General features: G+C 39.2%; 1 protein-coding gene and 1 long non-coding RNA gene across 4 annotated transcripts in view; one reads left to right on the top strand and one right to left on the bottom strand.

Moving 5' to 3' along the window:
- The window catches only part of RFX7 (regulatory factor X7), a 115,343-nt gene extending 107,182 nt beyond the window's left edge, over positions 1 to 8,161 (bottom strand). Inside the window, exons 1-2 of the mRNA XM_082734447.1 lie at positions 7,784 to 8,161; positions 7,466 to 7,628 (exon numbers count right to left, since the gene is read on the bottom strand). Of these exons, the coding sequence (XP_082590573.1) occupies positions 7,466 to 7,626 (161 nt within the window). The 5' untranslated portion in view covers positions 7,627 to 7,628; positions 7,784 to 8,161. The remainder of the gene's footprint in view (positions 1 to 7,465; positions 7,629 to 7,783) is intronic.
- A 94-nt stretch (positions 8,162 to 8,255) lies between these two features.
- The window catches only part of LOC309866271, a 29,350-nt gene continuing 20,548 nt past the window's right edge, over positions 8,256 to 17,057 (top strand). For all 3 annotated transcript variants that reach the window (XR_014312534.1, XR_014312535.1, XR_014312536.1), the window contains exons 1-2: positions 8,256 to 8,627; positions 15,824 to 16,062. This is a non-coding gene — a long non-coding RNA (uncharacterized lncRNA). The remainder of the gene's footprint in view (positions 8,628 to 15,823; positions 16,063 to 17,057) is intronic.

Raw genomic sequence — 17,057 nt, 5'->3', positions numbered from 1 at the left:
TTAGTTCTTGATCTTCTCACTTCTTTGAAATGTGTATGTACAGAATTTGGCCAAATACAGATTGTTAATGTCTCCTGCTTCAGAAAAAGGGATCATGCCTGTAATAATCTGACAATTATATTTTAGATCACAGTTTGCTTACATACATGTGCAATTAAAAGATCTAATAACTGCAATCAAATAAGCAAAGTGATTCACTTAAATTAACTGAAGCATCTTGTTCAAATACATTTTCCTAGGAGCTCAGAAGCACCCACTTTACTTCAAGCAAGATGCCACTGAAATGACACTCTTATCCAACTGAATTTTTAAAATTTCATACCTACTGCAAAAACAATGGCATGTACTTGGCTACCCCACATAAGTAAAATATTTTACTATCATTTTGTAAATTACTTATTATGCAGTGATTGTTTTGTTTCAGGTAGAGTCAGTCTCTGACTTCCTATGACCTTCACATATTAAAAAAGGAGAATTTAAATTCAGTACAAATTAAGTAAAACAGGCTCATCTCTGGTAAGGCCAGCCTAAATCACTGAAAAAAGTTAATTTACACAACTCAGATCATTGTTCTTTGAGAGCTGAGAAAAATTTCACAAAAACAGTAGCAATATGAATTAAACCTTGAAGTTAAACCCTTGGATCCACAGGAAAAAAAGAAAGGTTTTTAAAGTAGTAGGTAGAGACTAGAACAGGGATAAGCAGAGAAACAAGATAATAAAAGAAAAAAAAATGGGTTAGTGCAAACTGCAGTAGTCACTTAATGCAGTAATCCCCTGTTCTCATCTTGTAGCTACTTGGTAGTACAAGGTAATCAAAGAAGGAAAGCCACAGATAAATAAAAAACAAACAAACAAACAAAACAGCCAAGTACTAAGAAAACCTAAGTGCTCCCATGCTTGGTTTGTATCTTAAAATGAGGCCTCACAAAATGTAACACCATAGCCCTAGAGACTAATACCTTCAAGGATACCAATATTTCACTTCTATCCCCATGCCTTGGTAGGTTTCACTAATCAGATTTAGCATGAAAATTCACACCAATTTGCTAATCCTGTGTTGGAATGAATGTATGCTAGTTGAAACCTTGCTATCTAAACTCGGACTGTGAATGGGTTCAGGTAAAAAAATTTTTTTATTTTTTATTATTATTATTTTTTTAGATAAGGCTATTTGGAGGACATGGTATTTCTATTTCACACCATATGGAGTCTGGCATAACAGACTGGAATCTGTTACTCTGACCTCTCACTCTCTGAATTCAGAAACCAGACTCAAGTAGCAAAGAATATCTATATGTTTTCAGTTTGTTCTTAGATATGAGGAATATAAAACCACCTCCCACACAACTTTTCATAATATACATAGGACCTATTATAATAGATGTCTGATAAAGATAGGCATAATTAACCAAACCTAGTTGTTTTCTATTTCCTCTTATAAGGAGGAGATATTATAGTCCATAAACAGAGAAAACTAAGAGTCTCAAGAAAAAAAAAATCATGTTTTAAAGTTTCTATTCATATTGGCTAAGTATTACTCGTAGTCAGCAATCAAATGCATTAAGGCCTCAGAGCTTATTGTTCCTTATTTATAATCCTGCCCAGGACAGGAAGATCCTTCCTCCTCCTTATGGTCCATGCTGCTCATCTTAACCTGAACTCTAAGAACCTTTAATAAAGCAGAAGAGAAAGCAACTAAATACACAGAGACTGGTGGAAAAAAAGGCACTGGGTAAGTAAGACTTGCCTAGTTCTGTCAGAGATATGGAATAACCATCTTATTGTCTTGTTCCTCAATAGGTATAAAAACTGTCATAATTACACATTAAAAAGTCTACCATAGATGAAGAGAAAAAGTTGTGAGGTTCAACCCTACACTAAATTATTCTGAAAATACAGCTTTCTTATTTACATACCCAAACTGACAATATAAACTCTACTACTGCCTTTAAATATACATTATTACAATAGGAAAAATCTCCTATGTGAGTTGCTTTTCAGTATTGAGAACCTCTTTAGAAGCAAAACAAAACAAGCACACAAATAGTCCCCCTAGGGTAATCTCTCAACTAAACTCCCCAACAAGAATTGCTGCATAGACTGGCACGGCTCTTAGAATATTTTAAATGTAATACATGCTCAATAAATATTTGCAAACTGCATCTCACATAACAGAAATCTTGCACTAAGGTAACAAGAAGTGCATAACACCTTCAGATTGTCCTCCTGGGCTAACACCCAAGGAAACACAGACAAATCCTAACAATTCGTCCATTGAAAATGTTCTTTAAAAAAAAAAAAAAGAAAGAAAATGTTCTTTTGATTGCCTGTGATTAGTTAATTCTATTAGTCTTTCACTGTGGTTATGGTATGTTTTATTACTGCTGTCAATATTAATTTAATAACAGAGTCATAGAAAGTTAAGCTAAAGGAACTTGCAAGGTCATCTAGTATAAACCTTTCATTTTACAGACAAGGAAACGAAGGTCTACTTTTCTCACAATGAACACTTTGGCACTTGCTACTTCTTTCCCTGGTTTCGGGACTGAAGAAAAAAGAGTTTTATTGCACTTTTTTGCTTAGGTTAATATTACAAGGCTAACATTACAAGAGAATGGGCATTCCACAAATGCCAGTCTCTAACATAGCACTTTGTATACAGCAGAGTACCGGAGAGTACTTATACATTGTTCTTGCTTAGTTCAAATTTGAGCAAATGACAATGCTCATTTTACTTATTTTCATTTGTACAATTTTAGCGTGCAACATTGTTTTTCTAATATAAAAAGCAATGTGACACAAGTTTTTACTCAAAGCATTCTTTCCTAACAGATAAAACACTTCTCTATCTTTTCCACTACTGTGAAGTTCATTTCCCCTAATAATACCAAAAACAAATAGTGAGATAGAACCAAATCAGTTTTGCACAGAACATTCAAGACACCTCCCAGTGGGGAGAGCAAATTGGTAAATTATTTATATATACACACATCCATTACCTAAGGGCTAAACATTAGGACAGAAAATACAGGGGCTTCAAATTGCTTAACTTGCCTTCCTGGTCAAGAGGGAAGACAATTCTATTAGTTTCAAATCACAGAGGAGAGCAAGGAACTGCCTTCTTTCTGGAATCACAAACAGTCAGTGTTGGGATGCAACCATCACAGCTGGCCTCAATATAGACAAACAAAAGCACCCTTGCTGTGCCTGGTATGGAAGACAGGCTAAACTCAAGGCAAGCAGCATGTTCAACCAACTAATCAAAAGTATATGAAAGCCAGCTAATGTACTAGTCAGTCTCTAATTTTAACACAAAATGAGGATCAGGGACTTCTGGTTAAAATAAACTCTGAAGTTGTAAGCTTTACAATAAATGTTTCCCACTGCAGGAGAAGGAACAATAACTATTTCTCAGACACAGCTAATAAATGCCCTGACCCAGAACCAAGGACAAAATGGAACTGCTGAGTTCTAGTATATGGGAAAGAATCAGATCTAATATGGTATCACCATGTAAACCTTTTGGATCATCATACTTTGCTCATTGTAACTTATAAATAAGAAAGTAAAACAAAACTGCTGAATCTAGGTTTAAATTAGAATTTTAAAAACATCCAAATGGTCTGCATACATAATTCCATTTTATAATTTTAAGTCTAAAATGTATGAGATTTTTAAGTCTATATGACTTACAGGACTGAATAAAGACAAGGAACTCGCCATGGCACAGCTTCTAAGGTCTGATAATGAAAGAGAAGAATCCTAGCTTTCCTGTCATTCAATTTATCTGTTTCCAAAAAGTGGGTACAACAATGATACATCGTACAGGACTGTTTAAGAAATGGCTTATACAGTCTTACTTACAAATAAAGGCTTATATAAATAAAAATAACAATTGATAATTTAAGAATCCCTGAATTCATCTGTTGAGTAAATACAGTATTAGAATATTTTCTACCACAAAACATCAAGGTTTCTTCTGAATTTCTAGACAAAGGTTTGTTGTTTATGTTACGGCCTAATTACAAATATGTTAATCACTCCCACCCATGAAAGCATGATTATTTTTATAACTAATCATAGACAGATACCAAATGTAATTTTTTCTATCCTATTTTTTCCATAGCAATTTTATTCTATCAGGGTTTCAAGTAAAACTGCTTTAAAATGGAAAAGAAAGCACTTAGTACATACATATATGTAAACTAAATATAAATTTTCTTTTTTCTCTTTTAAACAATGAAGATACTGGAGATAAGAGGAAAGAAAAACACGTTTTGGTATTCTTTTTTTAAGTAATTGAACAGGGGTGCAATGTAAGTTCAAGAAGTTTGCAGTGAGGTTAGTTATGGCTGTTTTAGGTTGCTAGTTTTCTTTTTTTAATGAAAATTTTATATTAGAATCTATTGTTTAGAAAAGATAGCATTTTCATAGCACTTTCTGTATTAAAATGTATCTCCTAAATAAATCTCCCTTCAAAGTACTATTAAGTGATTTGGACCTTATGTCTGGAGTGGGAATAAGGAAGGTCAAGAATAGTGCAGGCTTGTTAACTTAAATCCAAGTTGATGATATTCATAAAAATACTATACAAATACTACAACACTATCAAGTTGACAGTATCTTTATTTCCTGGAACTACCTTAAAAATTATAAATTGTATTTCCAATTCTTATGAAAGATAGTTTCTGTTCTCATTAGATACCATGATTTCAACTTTGAACACTTCACCTTTTTACCCCCAAAGCCTAATTTAATGCTTGAAATTACAATGGACATACTTTTATCAAACAGCATTTTAGTTTTTTAATAAACAGAATAAATTATGATCTGAAATAATAAATAACTTATCTAGCTTAAAGACCTGCCTCACATACTATATGTATATATTTGTTGAATAGGAAGACAAGTACAGACTTGTTTGTGATCTGCAAGTTAATAATTTAGAAACTATGATCAACCTAAATGCAAAACCCTTTTGATAATTTTTAAATGCCACATTTTGGTTTAATGTAATTTTAAATTCTCATTAGTAATGATACTAAAGGTTGATGGGGAAAGGAGTACAAAACTGATCTCTCAGAGCATTATCAATTTATAAAATAAATAATAAAAAGATACTGTTCCCTCACAAAATGTGAAATGAGATACCTAAAGAACTATAATCTTATCTATTAAAGATGGTTTTAAATTTAGCATATATACACTAATTCAAAGGAGGTGGTGGTGAAGGAGCTTTCACTTTTTAGTGTCTTTATTTTAGAGTCACTTGATGAATAATATAAACCTAGTCTTGTAGAGCAGGAGCTATGAGACTATATATTAATTATACTCACTAATGTTGTTTATGATCCACTAATGTTGTTTATTCCAAAGTTCTAAATACAATATAAAGAAATCATTTTTGCAAATAGGAGTTCTGCACTTGAAAATTAAACACTAGTAAGTGTGCCATTACAATTTTTAAAATAAAGATATAAAATTATATATTTAGGGATTAAGGTGTTTGTTGCCTGCTATTTCTTTCTGAGCAAGTAGCAAAAAATGAACTGAACTTCAGGATAAGTTTTTCCTCACATTAGAGTCAGGGCAGTCAAGTTGTAATGAATATGTGTAAATATAAATTATCAATGAAAGAATAATTAAATCACATGACTTACCAAAAAGAGCACTCATTATTATTCAATCAGTTAGCTATACAATCTACTCCTATATTAAAAATATAAAGTGGAGTTTTCTTTCCCCTATTGTTCTCATATTAAGTTAAAATATACATTACTAATTCAACTTTTAAAATGTGCCTTTCTTAAAAGATTTAGTCCTTTAATTTGGATGTCCCTTACCTTAAATGTAAAAACCAAATTGTTTAAAGCCATTCAATGATGACTGAATATAACACTATATTACATCAAGTTAAGGGGTGGGGGGAGAGGGAGCCCCTACTGATTTCAGGAAACCTTGATGGTAAGCAGAAGATTAACAATCTCTCCCTTTAAATAGAAGCTTTTAAGAGGGCGTGAGGGTATCCATCAAAGAATAAAGGCTTCTCTTGGTCTCTGTTTCACACATACATAGAAGACAATCTTACTTAGCTGACCTATTCAAGTTGCCAAAACATGACTATTGATTGTGAAAGCCAAAAAAATTCTCCTTCAAAATATCTAAAGTTCATCTTAAAATTAAAACTGAAAGCAAAATACTCAACTGCCAATTACTGTGTAGTAAAAAACTATTAAAGCCTGCACTGACCTACTTCATATTAGCATCATGACAATATGGATGTATGCCAAGAAATCATAAAAATTACTACATAACAAACCTTAATTTTGTATTTAAAAATTGTCACTGTTTTTAAATGTCTAAATATTGTACTGCAATGCTTTTATGATGCATTTATTTTAAAACTGCAATGAAAGTAAGGGGTTTTGATATTTTAGTAGTCATATTCAATGATGGACATGCAAGATTTCATTTTTAAAATCAGAGCTTGTTCTACACCACATTCAATTCTATTTTAAAACTTCTATTAAAAGCAATCTCTTAGACCAAATTCCAAATATTACTTTCCATTTTTAAAACAGCACTACATTTCACAAAATGTCAGTTAATGAAGAATCCTACAGAAATGATGCAAGTTCATGTTCAAAGAATATTTACAATGGCTCTAACAGAAGACAGACTTAACTCAGTGTATTTAATTATTAAAAGACTGCCACCAGTCTTTCAGAGTTTAACCTAATGCTGAAATATTGTAAATTCTCATACAAGAAAGTACAGAAATAGCAAAGGATATCTCATCTATGGTTTCTAAAAAAGACACGAAATAACAAGACATTTTAAATTAAAATAGGTTTTTAAATTAAAAAAATCACTTTACAGGGTAAACTACCGCCGTAAAATACCTTATACTAAAGAAGCCCTTTCTTTACAATCATGCAAATAAACTCCCTGGAAAGGAAATTTAATCTCAGAATAAAGAAGGCGAAAACATCCAGAAATAGCAGCTAAACCCACGGAAAGGAAGAGACACATTAGGTTTTGTGCTGCATGTTAATATTCTTACGCACAATGTCTGGTGAAAATTCACAATACACTTCTTCCTCCCCGTATGCTTGCAAAAAGGAGTAAACACATTTCACATTCCTCAGTCCCCAATTCATACCACCATCATGCAATATGACTTAATTTTGACCTACAGTCCTCTTACACCTAAGTGGAAAACACAGATAACTTGTTTATCTACACTCACAATTGAGGAGGGGGTAAAGGCATTTTGTGGCTATGGAGACCAGAGGCTGATGCAAAGTCCCCACACCTCCAGAGGTCCTATAAATATGCACCCGACTCTGGATACCCACATTCAATGAATGCATCAGCCTCCTCCTCCGCCCATCGCCCCCCACCCCCTTTGCAGCAGAAATGTGTCTGGGCTTTTTTACCCCAGCGATGGAGGATCCTCTTACCAGATGGAGTTCTTGATCTTGTGTTGCAGCGCGCTGGCCTCTGTCCCTGGCAGCCCAGGCACAAGGGCTGGCAGAGCCACCCCCGAGTTGGGGGCGCCGGGGGGAAGCTGCTGATGGGCATCAGGCTGCTGTGGTGGCGGCTGTTGTTGTTCCTCTGCCATCGCTGCTGGAGGGGTGGGAGGGAGGGAGGGAAGATGGGGGCGCGGGGAAGGGTGAGGGAAGAGACGGGGAGGGGAGGACGAAGGGGGAGAGGAGGAGGAAGGGGGGAAGGGAAGAGGAGGAGGAGGAGGAAGGAAGCTGAATAAGCTAGGCCTTTACCCCAGGGCTCGAGTGAGTCGCTTTCGCCTGCCGCCTGGGGGACATCACCGGGGAGACCGAGCGGCTCCTCACGGCAGGGAAGCTTCACCGCGGGAGAGGCATGGCGGCGCCCCTCAGCCCCCCGCCGCCGCCGCCTCCTCCCGTCAGCGGCCGGGGCTGGGGGGGATGAGGAGGGGACGTCTGAAGACGAGGTGGGGGGGCAAGTCTCCCCCAAATCCAAGAGCGGCCGCTCAATGTCTCCGCGGCCCGGCTTCCTTTCTTGCCCCCCGAGGCTTTCTACGCCCGGGGCCCTCGCTGCTGCAGCCCCAGGCTCGGCTCCACGCCACTCCCCACGCCGCCGCCGCCGCCGCCGCCGCCGCTCGCTCCCGGCCCCGCCGCCACCGCGGCCGCCGCTGCCCTGCCAGCCCGGGAGGCAGCCTAGTGCGCGCAGCCGCACTGCGGCCCGGCGCAGACGGCAAAACACCTACCGCTCCGCTGGGGGCGGGGGGGGGGGCGTGGACCAGCGTGTGCGGGTTACGGGCGCGGGCGCGGGCGCGGGGGGCCGGGAGGGGGGCGCACGGGTGCGCAGGGCGGGCGCGGGCCAGCTCGACCCGGAACGCGCGCCGCCGGGGCCAAGGAGGGGACGGGCCGAGATGGTGGAGGAGAGAGCAGGAAAACGTGGGGGAGGTGCTGGCGAGAGAAAGAGAACTAGCGTGAGGAGGAGGAGGAGGAGAAACCAAATATAATATTTGGCGTGGAAATGGGATTTGGGGTTTTTTCCCTGGCATCTTCAAATCAGGAAAAGTGCAATTAATCAACATTTCCCCCCCCGCCCCTCGACAAGTGAGGACTGCTTTCTCCCTGGGTAAGTGAAGAGAATTGAAGCAGGTAAGAGGCTAAGCTGACTTTGCAGAAGCCCCCAAAGAAGAGCACCCTTTGGAATTAACCACCCTTTAGGTAATTCAGTCTTGAACGGAAATCGCAAGTCAGGAACTGGGTTGAGTGCTTCTCAGTCGGGCATTCAAAGCCCTCCAAATCTGGCCCCACTTTAGTTATCCAATCATAGCTGCCTCCATCCCCCTGCAAGAACTCCCAGCTCCAATCAGTGAAGTCTCCATGCCATTCTCAACGCGCAGCAGATTCATTCTTCCTTCGTGCCTTTGCTCATGCTGTTCCCCTCACCTCCCCACCCCACCCCCTTTCCAGGAATGCCCTCCCTCCCTCCTCTATACCGCTCTCAAGCCAACCCAGGCTCTAAGGCACAGCTCAAGTCGCGGCTTGTCAGGGTCCCTGGCAGCCAAGGCCCCTGCCTGCCTCTGAGAGAAAGGCGTGCAGTTCTCGCAACATGGAGGCTCAGGCTCCGTCCAGAAGCACCTTCCTTTGAAGCCCGTTGAACCCTTGGACGCACTCTGCGCCCTTCTGCCCATTCATACTTAGGAGACAGTTGGGGCCAGTAAGAATAAGAGTCTGCTAGGAACAAGCAAGTCCCCTTTAAGAGCAGAAGAATTGGCTTTTCTAGGTGGGGCTGATCAGGGAGGCCTAAACTGCTAGGCCGTAGAAGACAACAGCCAAGGCCAGATCTGGCACCAGATGGAACAGCTGCTCAACTCACACTGACCTTTCTCTGGGCCTGTGGGTGTTTTGAGCTCTTCAGCTTTGACTTTTCTGACAGTTTCTATCAGGTTTCTACCTATCAGGTTCTCTGGCCACTTTCCTGCTGTGCTTGGACTTTGGGCCATGAGGCTCTGCCACCTTTTAGAGTCCTGGGTGGGGAATCTGATTGGCTTGGGCTTCCTGGCTTTGGAGTGCTCTGTGCACTGCCTTGCCCTAGAACTCTCTTGCTTTTGCACCAGGGTGCACTCAGGCCTGGCTCCCAGATTCACCCTGAATACTCACAGTTGCAGATGGCTGGGTGTGAAGAAATGGGAGGGAGGAAGGGCACCTGGGTACAAAACACAGCTCCTCCATGAGGATTTCAGGCATCCTGATACCCTTTGCACTACTGCTTAATGCAAATTACCCAAGGTTATTACTAACCTAACCACTTTGGGAAAATACAGGTTGTTTATGACTTCATTTTGCACATGTACCTTTGTGTCCTATCTAAAGAATATTTTTCTGTACCAGATTGATAGACATGGTGTGTACTAGACGGGAACTTTGAAGAAGAATAAAAATAGCTAATGTTCGTTGAGCACATTCAGCTTGCCAGATCTAGCACTCTCTATACATTATCATAGTTATTCCTTCCCAAACTATATATACTGTAGGTGCTATTATTCACCTATTATGCAGATGAAACAGAAGCTTAGAGAGGTTAAATAACATTCTTAAATTTATCCAATAATGAGGGAGCCAGGAGTTTGATCCTGGACGTCTAATTCCGCAATCTGCAACCCTTGCTGGAAATGATGTAATACTGAAAAATCTTGAATGTATATGTGAACTCTATGTCAATGGGGAAGATGGAGGAAGAAAAAAAAAAAGCATTCAGGAAAGTTGCCAAGTCCCCCAGATTCTCATTTTTTACTCAGTCAGGAGAGAACGATGGCTTCACCTTGCCACACCCTGGGAGGGGGAGATCTTAGGAGTGGGAGATCTCATTCAAGAAAGATAATGTTTCTGAGGCCTGCCAAAGGTCCTAGGAAAAGGAAGCTGAGAAACAAGACTTTCTTTTAAAGTGTGCTGCTGGGTGTCACACAGGCAGGCTTCCCCGAGTACAACTTTCGAGAGCTTTTTTATCTGTTCCATGAAAGAGCCATGTTACCCCAGTTGCCACTAGAGGGGTCAGCAGAGCTGCAACCCTGAGCTGCCCTGCGGTGCTGTTGAGAGGGCATCGTTGAGCCTTTGGGGCCTTCAGGGACCAATAAGAAGTTAGAGGAGACTTCTGGGACTCTTGGGTTCAACCAGCAGTAAAAGGGGTGGTGGAGAGTATCAGACCTGATTGTCAGAATGAGACATCTTTGCAGGGATCAGCCCCACTTGTCCCTCAACATCTGGGAGTAGAGTGTGTTTTATTGCTGTCTTCAGAGAGGACTATAAACAAAATAAGCTTAGGTTTAGAAACCTAAAAGAAACCTCATAAAATTACCCAAAGTCTTGAGTAGGGATTCACACCAAATCCAGGCACCCTGAGTAAAGGTAGCAGTTGTAGCCATGTGCTTCTGAAATTGTGTGCATTCCCCTGTGGTCATGAAACCCTGTGCTAAGGTCCCTGAAGCACCCAGAAACAATGTGGCTCATTTTCTTAGACCTTCAGTTTGACTCAGAAGTAATGGAAAACATTAGAGTAAGCACGGATTTTTAAGATAACACTAGATTTTGAGATTCTGTTTCCCAACCCTGAGGAGTTTAAGTCTATTCTCCCTGTGAAAGTGTACTCCAGTGGAAAATTTTGAGAAACATTGTTGTAGTAGGGTAGAAAGACTCTGGTCGTTGAGTCAAGAGACGTGGGAATTCAAACCTTCTGTGTCCGTCTCTATAAAAATGAAAATAGTGACCTACTTCACAGGGTTGTTATGAGGAACAGCATGTAAATTGATATATAAACCATGGAAGTGCTGTACACAAAGAAAGAGAGACAATCCACAAGGTGGACTGTTAGCACCTCAAAGGTAGTGGCTGTGTTTTATTTATCCTGGTAGTCCTGGGATACAATACTTAACTCCTAGGTATTGAGTAAATATTTGTTGAATGCAGGAGGTACTTAGCCTTGATTTTCTTAACCCAATGCATTGTACCATCATGTTCTTCTTTATCTGTAAACCTTGTCTCTTTTTGTAAACTTTTCATACTGTCCAGACTATAGCATATACATTTATCATATATTTGTCATGCCTGATACGTAATAGGATTGGCCCCCCAAATGTAAATACATACATACATACATTCATGTGTAAGAACCTGGTCCCAACTTGAAATAGTTTACATTCTTTGGAGCAGAGAGACATAATAACATATATTGATTGTGCAAGGTGATGAGTTCTACAATAGAATCATGTCTACTAATGTGACGGAGACATAGTGGAGGGAGGTATTGGACTTGTTTAGGGTAAAACAGCTGTTTAGAGAAGGCCTCCTGGCTAGCATTTGAATTGAGTCTCACTGGATGAAGAGAAGTTCAGTAGGAGAGCACTGAGGGAGGAGGATTTTAGCATAAGCACTGGTATGAAGCCATGACAGAGCACATGGGATGAGTGAATAATGCATAGCCCGGTGTTAGCTCGGTGCTCAGATCCTTGATGGAGTGTATAGGGGAGGGAAAGGAAGGAGAGGGGGACACAAGCCCATTTTACAAGACGTTACTCTGTGTGATTAGTTATGATTGTTCTGACAAAAGATGAGGCCTAAAATGGGTTTCATCAATAGTAAATCATCGTTAAGTGCCTAAGGTATACATTTCATTTCCGCAAATATGGTGGTTTACAAATACGGAAAAGATAACTTTGGACCCTATTCTGTTTTCCTTCCCTTAAAAATGAAAAGTATCTACTCATCCTCTTTTCCCTTCATTCCCTCCTCTGCCTCTTCCATTGCAAACTTTTCCTCCTAGGAGTTGAAAGTAGAATATGTAATCACCCACATGTTATTATTTATGGGGATAAGGAAGGAAGGCTTTCCATCTCCGAAAACTTTGTATCAGAAAGTGATGGATCACCTATTTGGGCTAGGCTGCTGTCTTTCAAAATGCATACAGTCTTCGAGGAGCTGATGTATTCAGTTCCAGTGCTGTAATGTTATTGAGTTTTCAGTCTCACTAGGATTAGAGGAAGCAAGGTGGTGGGAGGGGAAAGAGGACAAGAAAGAAAGCAAGATTATAGAAGAGGCAAGTTGGAGGGTTCAAAACCAAGTACACATTGGCAAATTTGGATAAGTTTTCTCCATGCCATACTTACTAATGTATGATGTGAAAATTGGAATTCTCTTGTTGAGCACAAATTTTCCTTTATATCATTAAAACAATGGTTTGTTAAGGCAAAGTAGCTAACTATTCAAATACCACGCAAGGCAGTAGGATGTTAACACTGTCATTACCTGGCTCTGTGACCCTATCTACAGGAGCCATTCTTTCAGTTTATTTCTAAGGATTAATGGGATAAAAGCTCTCAAAGTGTACTTGCCTCTTCAAGTGAAAGGTACTATGAAAATGAATGCCAGGTACCGTTTGGATTTCACTTAGAAATTCTCCACTGTTGTTACCATATACATGTTTATGTTGTGAACCTGCAATTCTCGTTATATTAAAAAAGGTTCAAGTTAATATCATCTGGCTGAATGTTAAAGGAAGTGTTTGCTTTTACTTGGGGCTAGAAAGTTCCCAAGTAGAAATTTGAGATCTTGAAAATTCAGCCTACCAGCAGCTGTGAACAAAAGGGAGTAAAGAAAAAGCATATTTAACAAATCCTAAAAGTGACAATGAGAAGACACTAAAGCCAGCCCTACAATGAGAAGGTCAACACCAGTGCTGTCTGGACTGGTGGAGCCTAATCAGTGATCCACAAACTCTCTCATTCCTCAATTCATTTAAGTACTTTTATTATTATTATAACGGGACATCAGAAAGATTTAAAAATAAATGTTAAAAATAAATGGTAAATAAAATATTGTTTGAATCTTCAAGAAGTTCATCATTTAAGACTAGAACTCTCAGTGCACACATATTTTTTAAAGTGCAGTAAAAATACATGGGACCAAAAATAAATAAATAAATAAATAAGTAAAGGTGTGTAACAGGATAACTGATTGGACTATTTTTTTTTTTAAAGATTTTATTTATTCGATAGACAGATCACAAGTAGGCAGAGAGGCAGGCAGAGACAGAGGGGGAAGCAGGCTCCCCGCTGAGCAGAGAACCCGATGTGGGGCTCGATCCCAGGACCCTGAGATCATGACCTGAGCCGAAGGCAGCGGCTTAACCCACTGAGCCACCCAGGCGCCCCCTGATTGGACTATTAATTTGGTTTATGTTCTTATATTTTCCCCTTTCATCCATTCCAAACAGGCTTCAGGAAAGTGTTGTGTTCCTCTGTGATAGGAACAATTCACATTGAAAATGAAGCCTCCTGGGCCACAAGACCTTAGAATGAAGTGTCAGTGTTATCCCCGGAATTGTGCCTTCCAGTCTGCTTTCCAGGTTCCTTGCTCCTTGAGGAGATTTTGTTGGAGGGTTAAAGAAGTGGGGCATCTGGGAAGCAAGGGAAAGAAAGAGGGAGGGAGGGGTTATGGGTGGATGGAATTGTAGAGAAAGAAAAAATTTCCGCAAACTCCCAAAGATGTCAAAGATCAGGGCTCCAGTAATAGAAATACCAGTTTTGCTTTCTAGAACACCCCAAGAGATATCCAAACCTCAGATGGTTGCACAATGACCCTAGTGTGGCTGAATCCCCCTGCCACTTTTGTTTTATGAGCAGAGCTGTTACTTGGCTTCTAGGGGCTGTATATCCCTGAACAATGAGTATGTCAAAGTCTGTCTTCCCCCATATTTTACGCTTAACGTAAGTCTTTCAGGTTCTAGTGTACGCCTAAGGAGGAAAAGAGGATAGCCCACCAATAACTAAGACTGGGTTTCCTTCTACTCCAACGGAATTGAGGCTGGTTCAGTTACGTCTGAGGTGAATTTAATTTGATTGAATCAAAATAAAGAATTGTGATATTTCTTGCACACCCAGATTTATACTTGCAAATTTATACCCACTAGTGGTGGATACTAAATACAAAACAGTGTTAGGTAAGATCTGTAAGGTTAAGAATTGCAGTGACTAGCCCAGCTAATAACTACTGAGGGAGTTTAGAGAAAGAGAAGAGCAAAAGGAGCTAAAGTACAAGACAGTTTCATGGAAGGCTTGGATAGAGCTGGAGTGTAAAGAGAGGGACAGAGTTTATAAGGTGGGAGAAGGAGTGGAGACAAGTCAGAAGGGAAAAGCAGTGTGAAGAGAAATAGGAAAATGAACATGAATAGGGAAAGACAGGAGACTAAACTAATTGGAGATAACAGCTGGTAAACATTATATGGGGTACCAAATTCCAAGTCTGCTTCCATACTGGCAAGGCAGGGTTCTGTCAGGTTCTATCTCCTACAATCAGTAGGGGATACGTGTGTGTGTGTGTGTGTGTGTGTGTGTGTGTATACATCTGTATATATAGATGCACATACACATGTATGCATAATAACTTACTATAATATCGATTACAACTGCATATCTGTTATGACTGCTTATGAAAACATTTATTATAATTATTTTATTATAATATATAATTTAAAAGATTTGGCTTACCTAATAGTGGCAGTTAAGTGCAAAATTTGTAAGGTAGGCCAACAGGCCAGAAGCTCTTGGATAGGAACAGACACTGGAATCCATAGTTGGGATTTCTTCTTCCTCAGGACAACCTCAGTTTTGGTCGTAAGGCCTTCTACCTGTTTGGATGGAGCCCACTCAGATTATTAATGATAATCTTCTTTACTTAAAGTCAATTGATTGTAGATGTAAACCACAGCCACAGAATACCTTCATAGCAACACTTAGATTAACTGACATGAGCCAAGCCAGTCAGAGCATAAAACTAACCATCATACTCACTGTGGTCTTTATGTCATGTACTGTGTCGAGTTTTATTGAGGAAAAATTGAGATACATCACTGTGTCAGTTTAAGGTATATAGCATGGTTTGATTTGCACCTATTATGAAGTGATTACCACAGTCGGTGAGCTAATATATAGATACAATAATAAGAAAAAAAGAAGAAAAGGAAAAAGGAAAAAAAAATGTTCTGCTTATGATGAGAACTCATAGCATTCGCTCTCTTAACTTTCCTTATATAGCAGGATTAGCTGTAGTCATCCTTTTGTACATTACATCGCTAGTACTTACTTATCTCATAACCGGAAGTTTATGCCTTTTGACCACCTTCCCCCAGTTTCCCCTCCCCCGCCCCCTGTCTCTGGTAACAAGTCTGATCTCTTTTTCTATGACTTGTTTTTTAGATTCCACCTGTAAGTGGAAAAAAAAATATAGAATATTTATTTTTCTCTTTCTGATTTCTTTTTCTTTTCTTTTTTTAAGATTTTATTTATTTGTCAGAGAGAGCAGAAGCATGGAGAGCTATAGGCAGAACATGCAAAACAGGCAGAGGGAAAAGCAGGCTCCCTGCTGAGCAAGGAGCCCTATGTGAAACTCAGTCCTAGGACCCCGGGATCATGATCTGAGCGGAAGGCAGATGCTTAACCAACTGAGCCACCCAGCCGTCCCTGACTTGTTTCAATTAGGATAATGCCTTCAAGGTCATCCATATGTTGCAAATGGTAAGATTTCCTTGTTTTCTTTTAATGATTGAATATTATATATTTCATTTTATATATCTTCCATGTATAATATAATATCATATATTCCTATTGAATATTTCATTTTATATATATTCCATGTATAACATAATATTATATATTCCAATTGAATATATACATTACATATATATTTATCACAACTTCTTTATCCATTCTTCCAGTCATTGGACAATTAGTATGTTTCCATGTCTTGGCTATTTTAAATAATGTTGCTATGGACATGGAGGTGCAAATAGCTTTCAAATTATTATTTTTATTTCCTTTGGGGGGTATATTCCCAGAAGTAGAATTCTGGATCATAGGGTAGTTACATGTTATAATTTTTGAGAGTCCTGTATACTGTTTTTAATTGTTGCTGTACCAATTCACAGTCCTACCACCAGTGCGCAAGAGTTCCCTTCTCTCCACATTCATGCCAGCATTTGTTATCATTTGTCTTTTTGGTGATGGCCATTCTAACAGGCATGAGGTGATATCTTATTGTGTTTTTTTTAAATTAACATATAATGTTTATTTGCTTCAGGGATACAGGTCTGTGATTCATCAGTCTTAGACAATTCACAGTACTCACCATAGTACATACCCTCCCCAATGTCCGTCACCCAGCCACCCTATCCCTCCCCATACCCCAGCAACCCTCAGTTTGTTTCCTGAGATTAAGTGGTTTTAATTTACACTTCCCTAATGATTAGTGATGTTGAACATCATTTTATATATCTGTTATTCTTTCACACATCTTTTGGGAGAAATGTCTGTTCCAGTCCTCTACCCATTTTTTAACTGATTTTGTTTGTTTGTTTGCTATTGAGTTGTGGGTGTTTTTTATATTTTGGATATTAAACTCTTATCAGATACAAAGTTAGCAAATATTTTTTCCTGTTCTGTAGGTTGTCATTTCACTTTATTGATTTTTGTTTGTTTGTTTTTGTTTGTTTGGGTTTGTTTTTTTGTTTTTT

This window comes from Mustela nivalis, assembly GCF_964662115.1.
Source record: "Mustela nivalis genome assembly, chromosome: 6".
Lineage (NCBI taxonomy): Eukaryota > Metazoa > Chordata > Mammalia > Carnivora > Mustelidae > Mustela > Mustela nivalis.
This window is presented reverse-complemented; position numbering and strand designations above follow the sequence as displayed.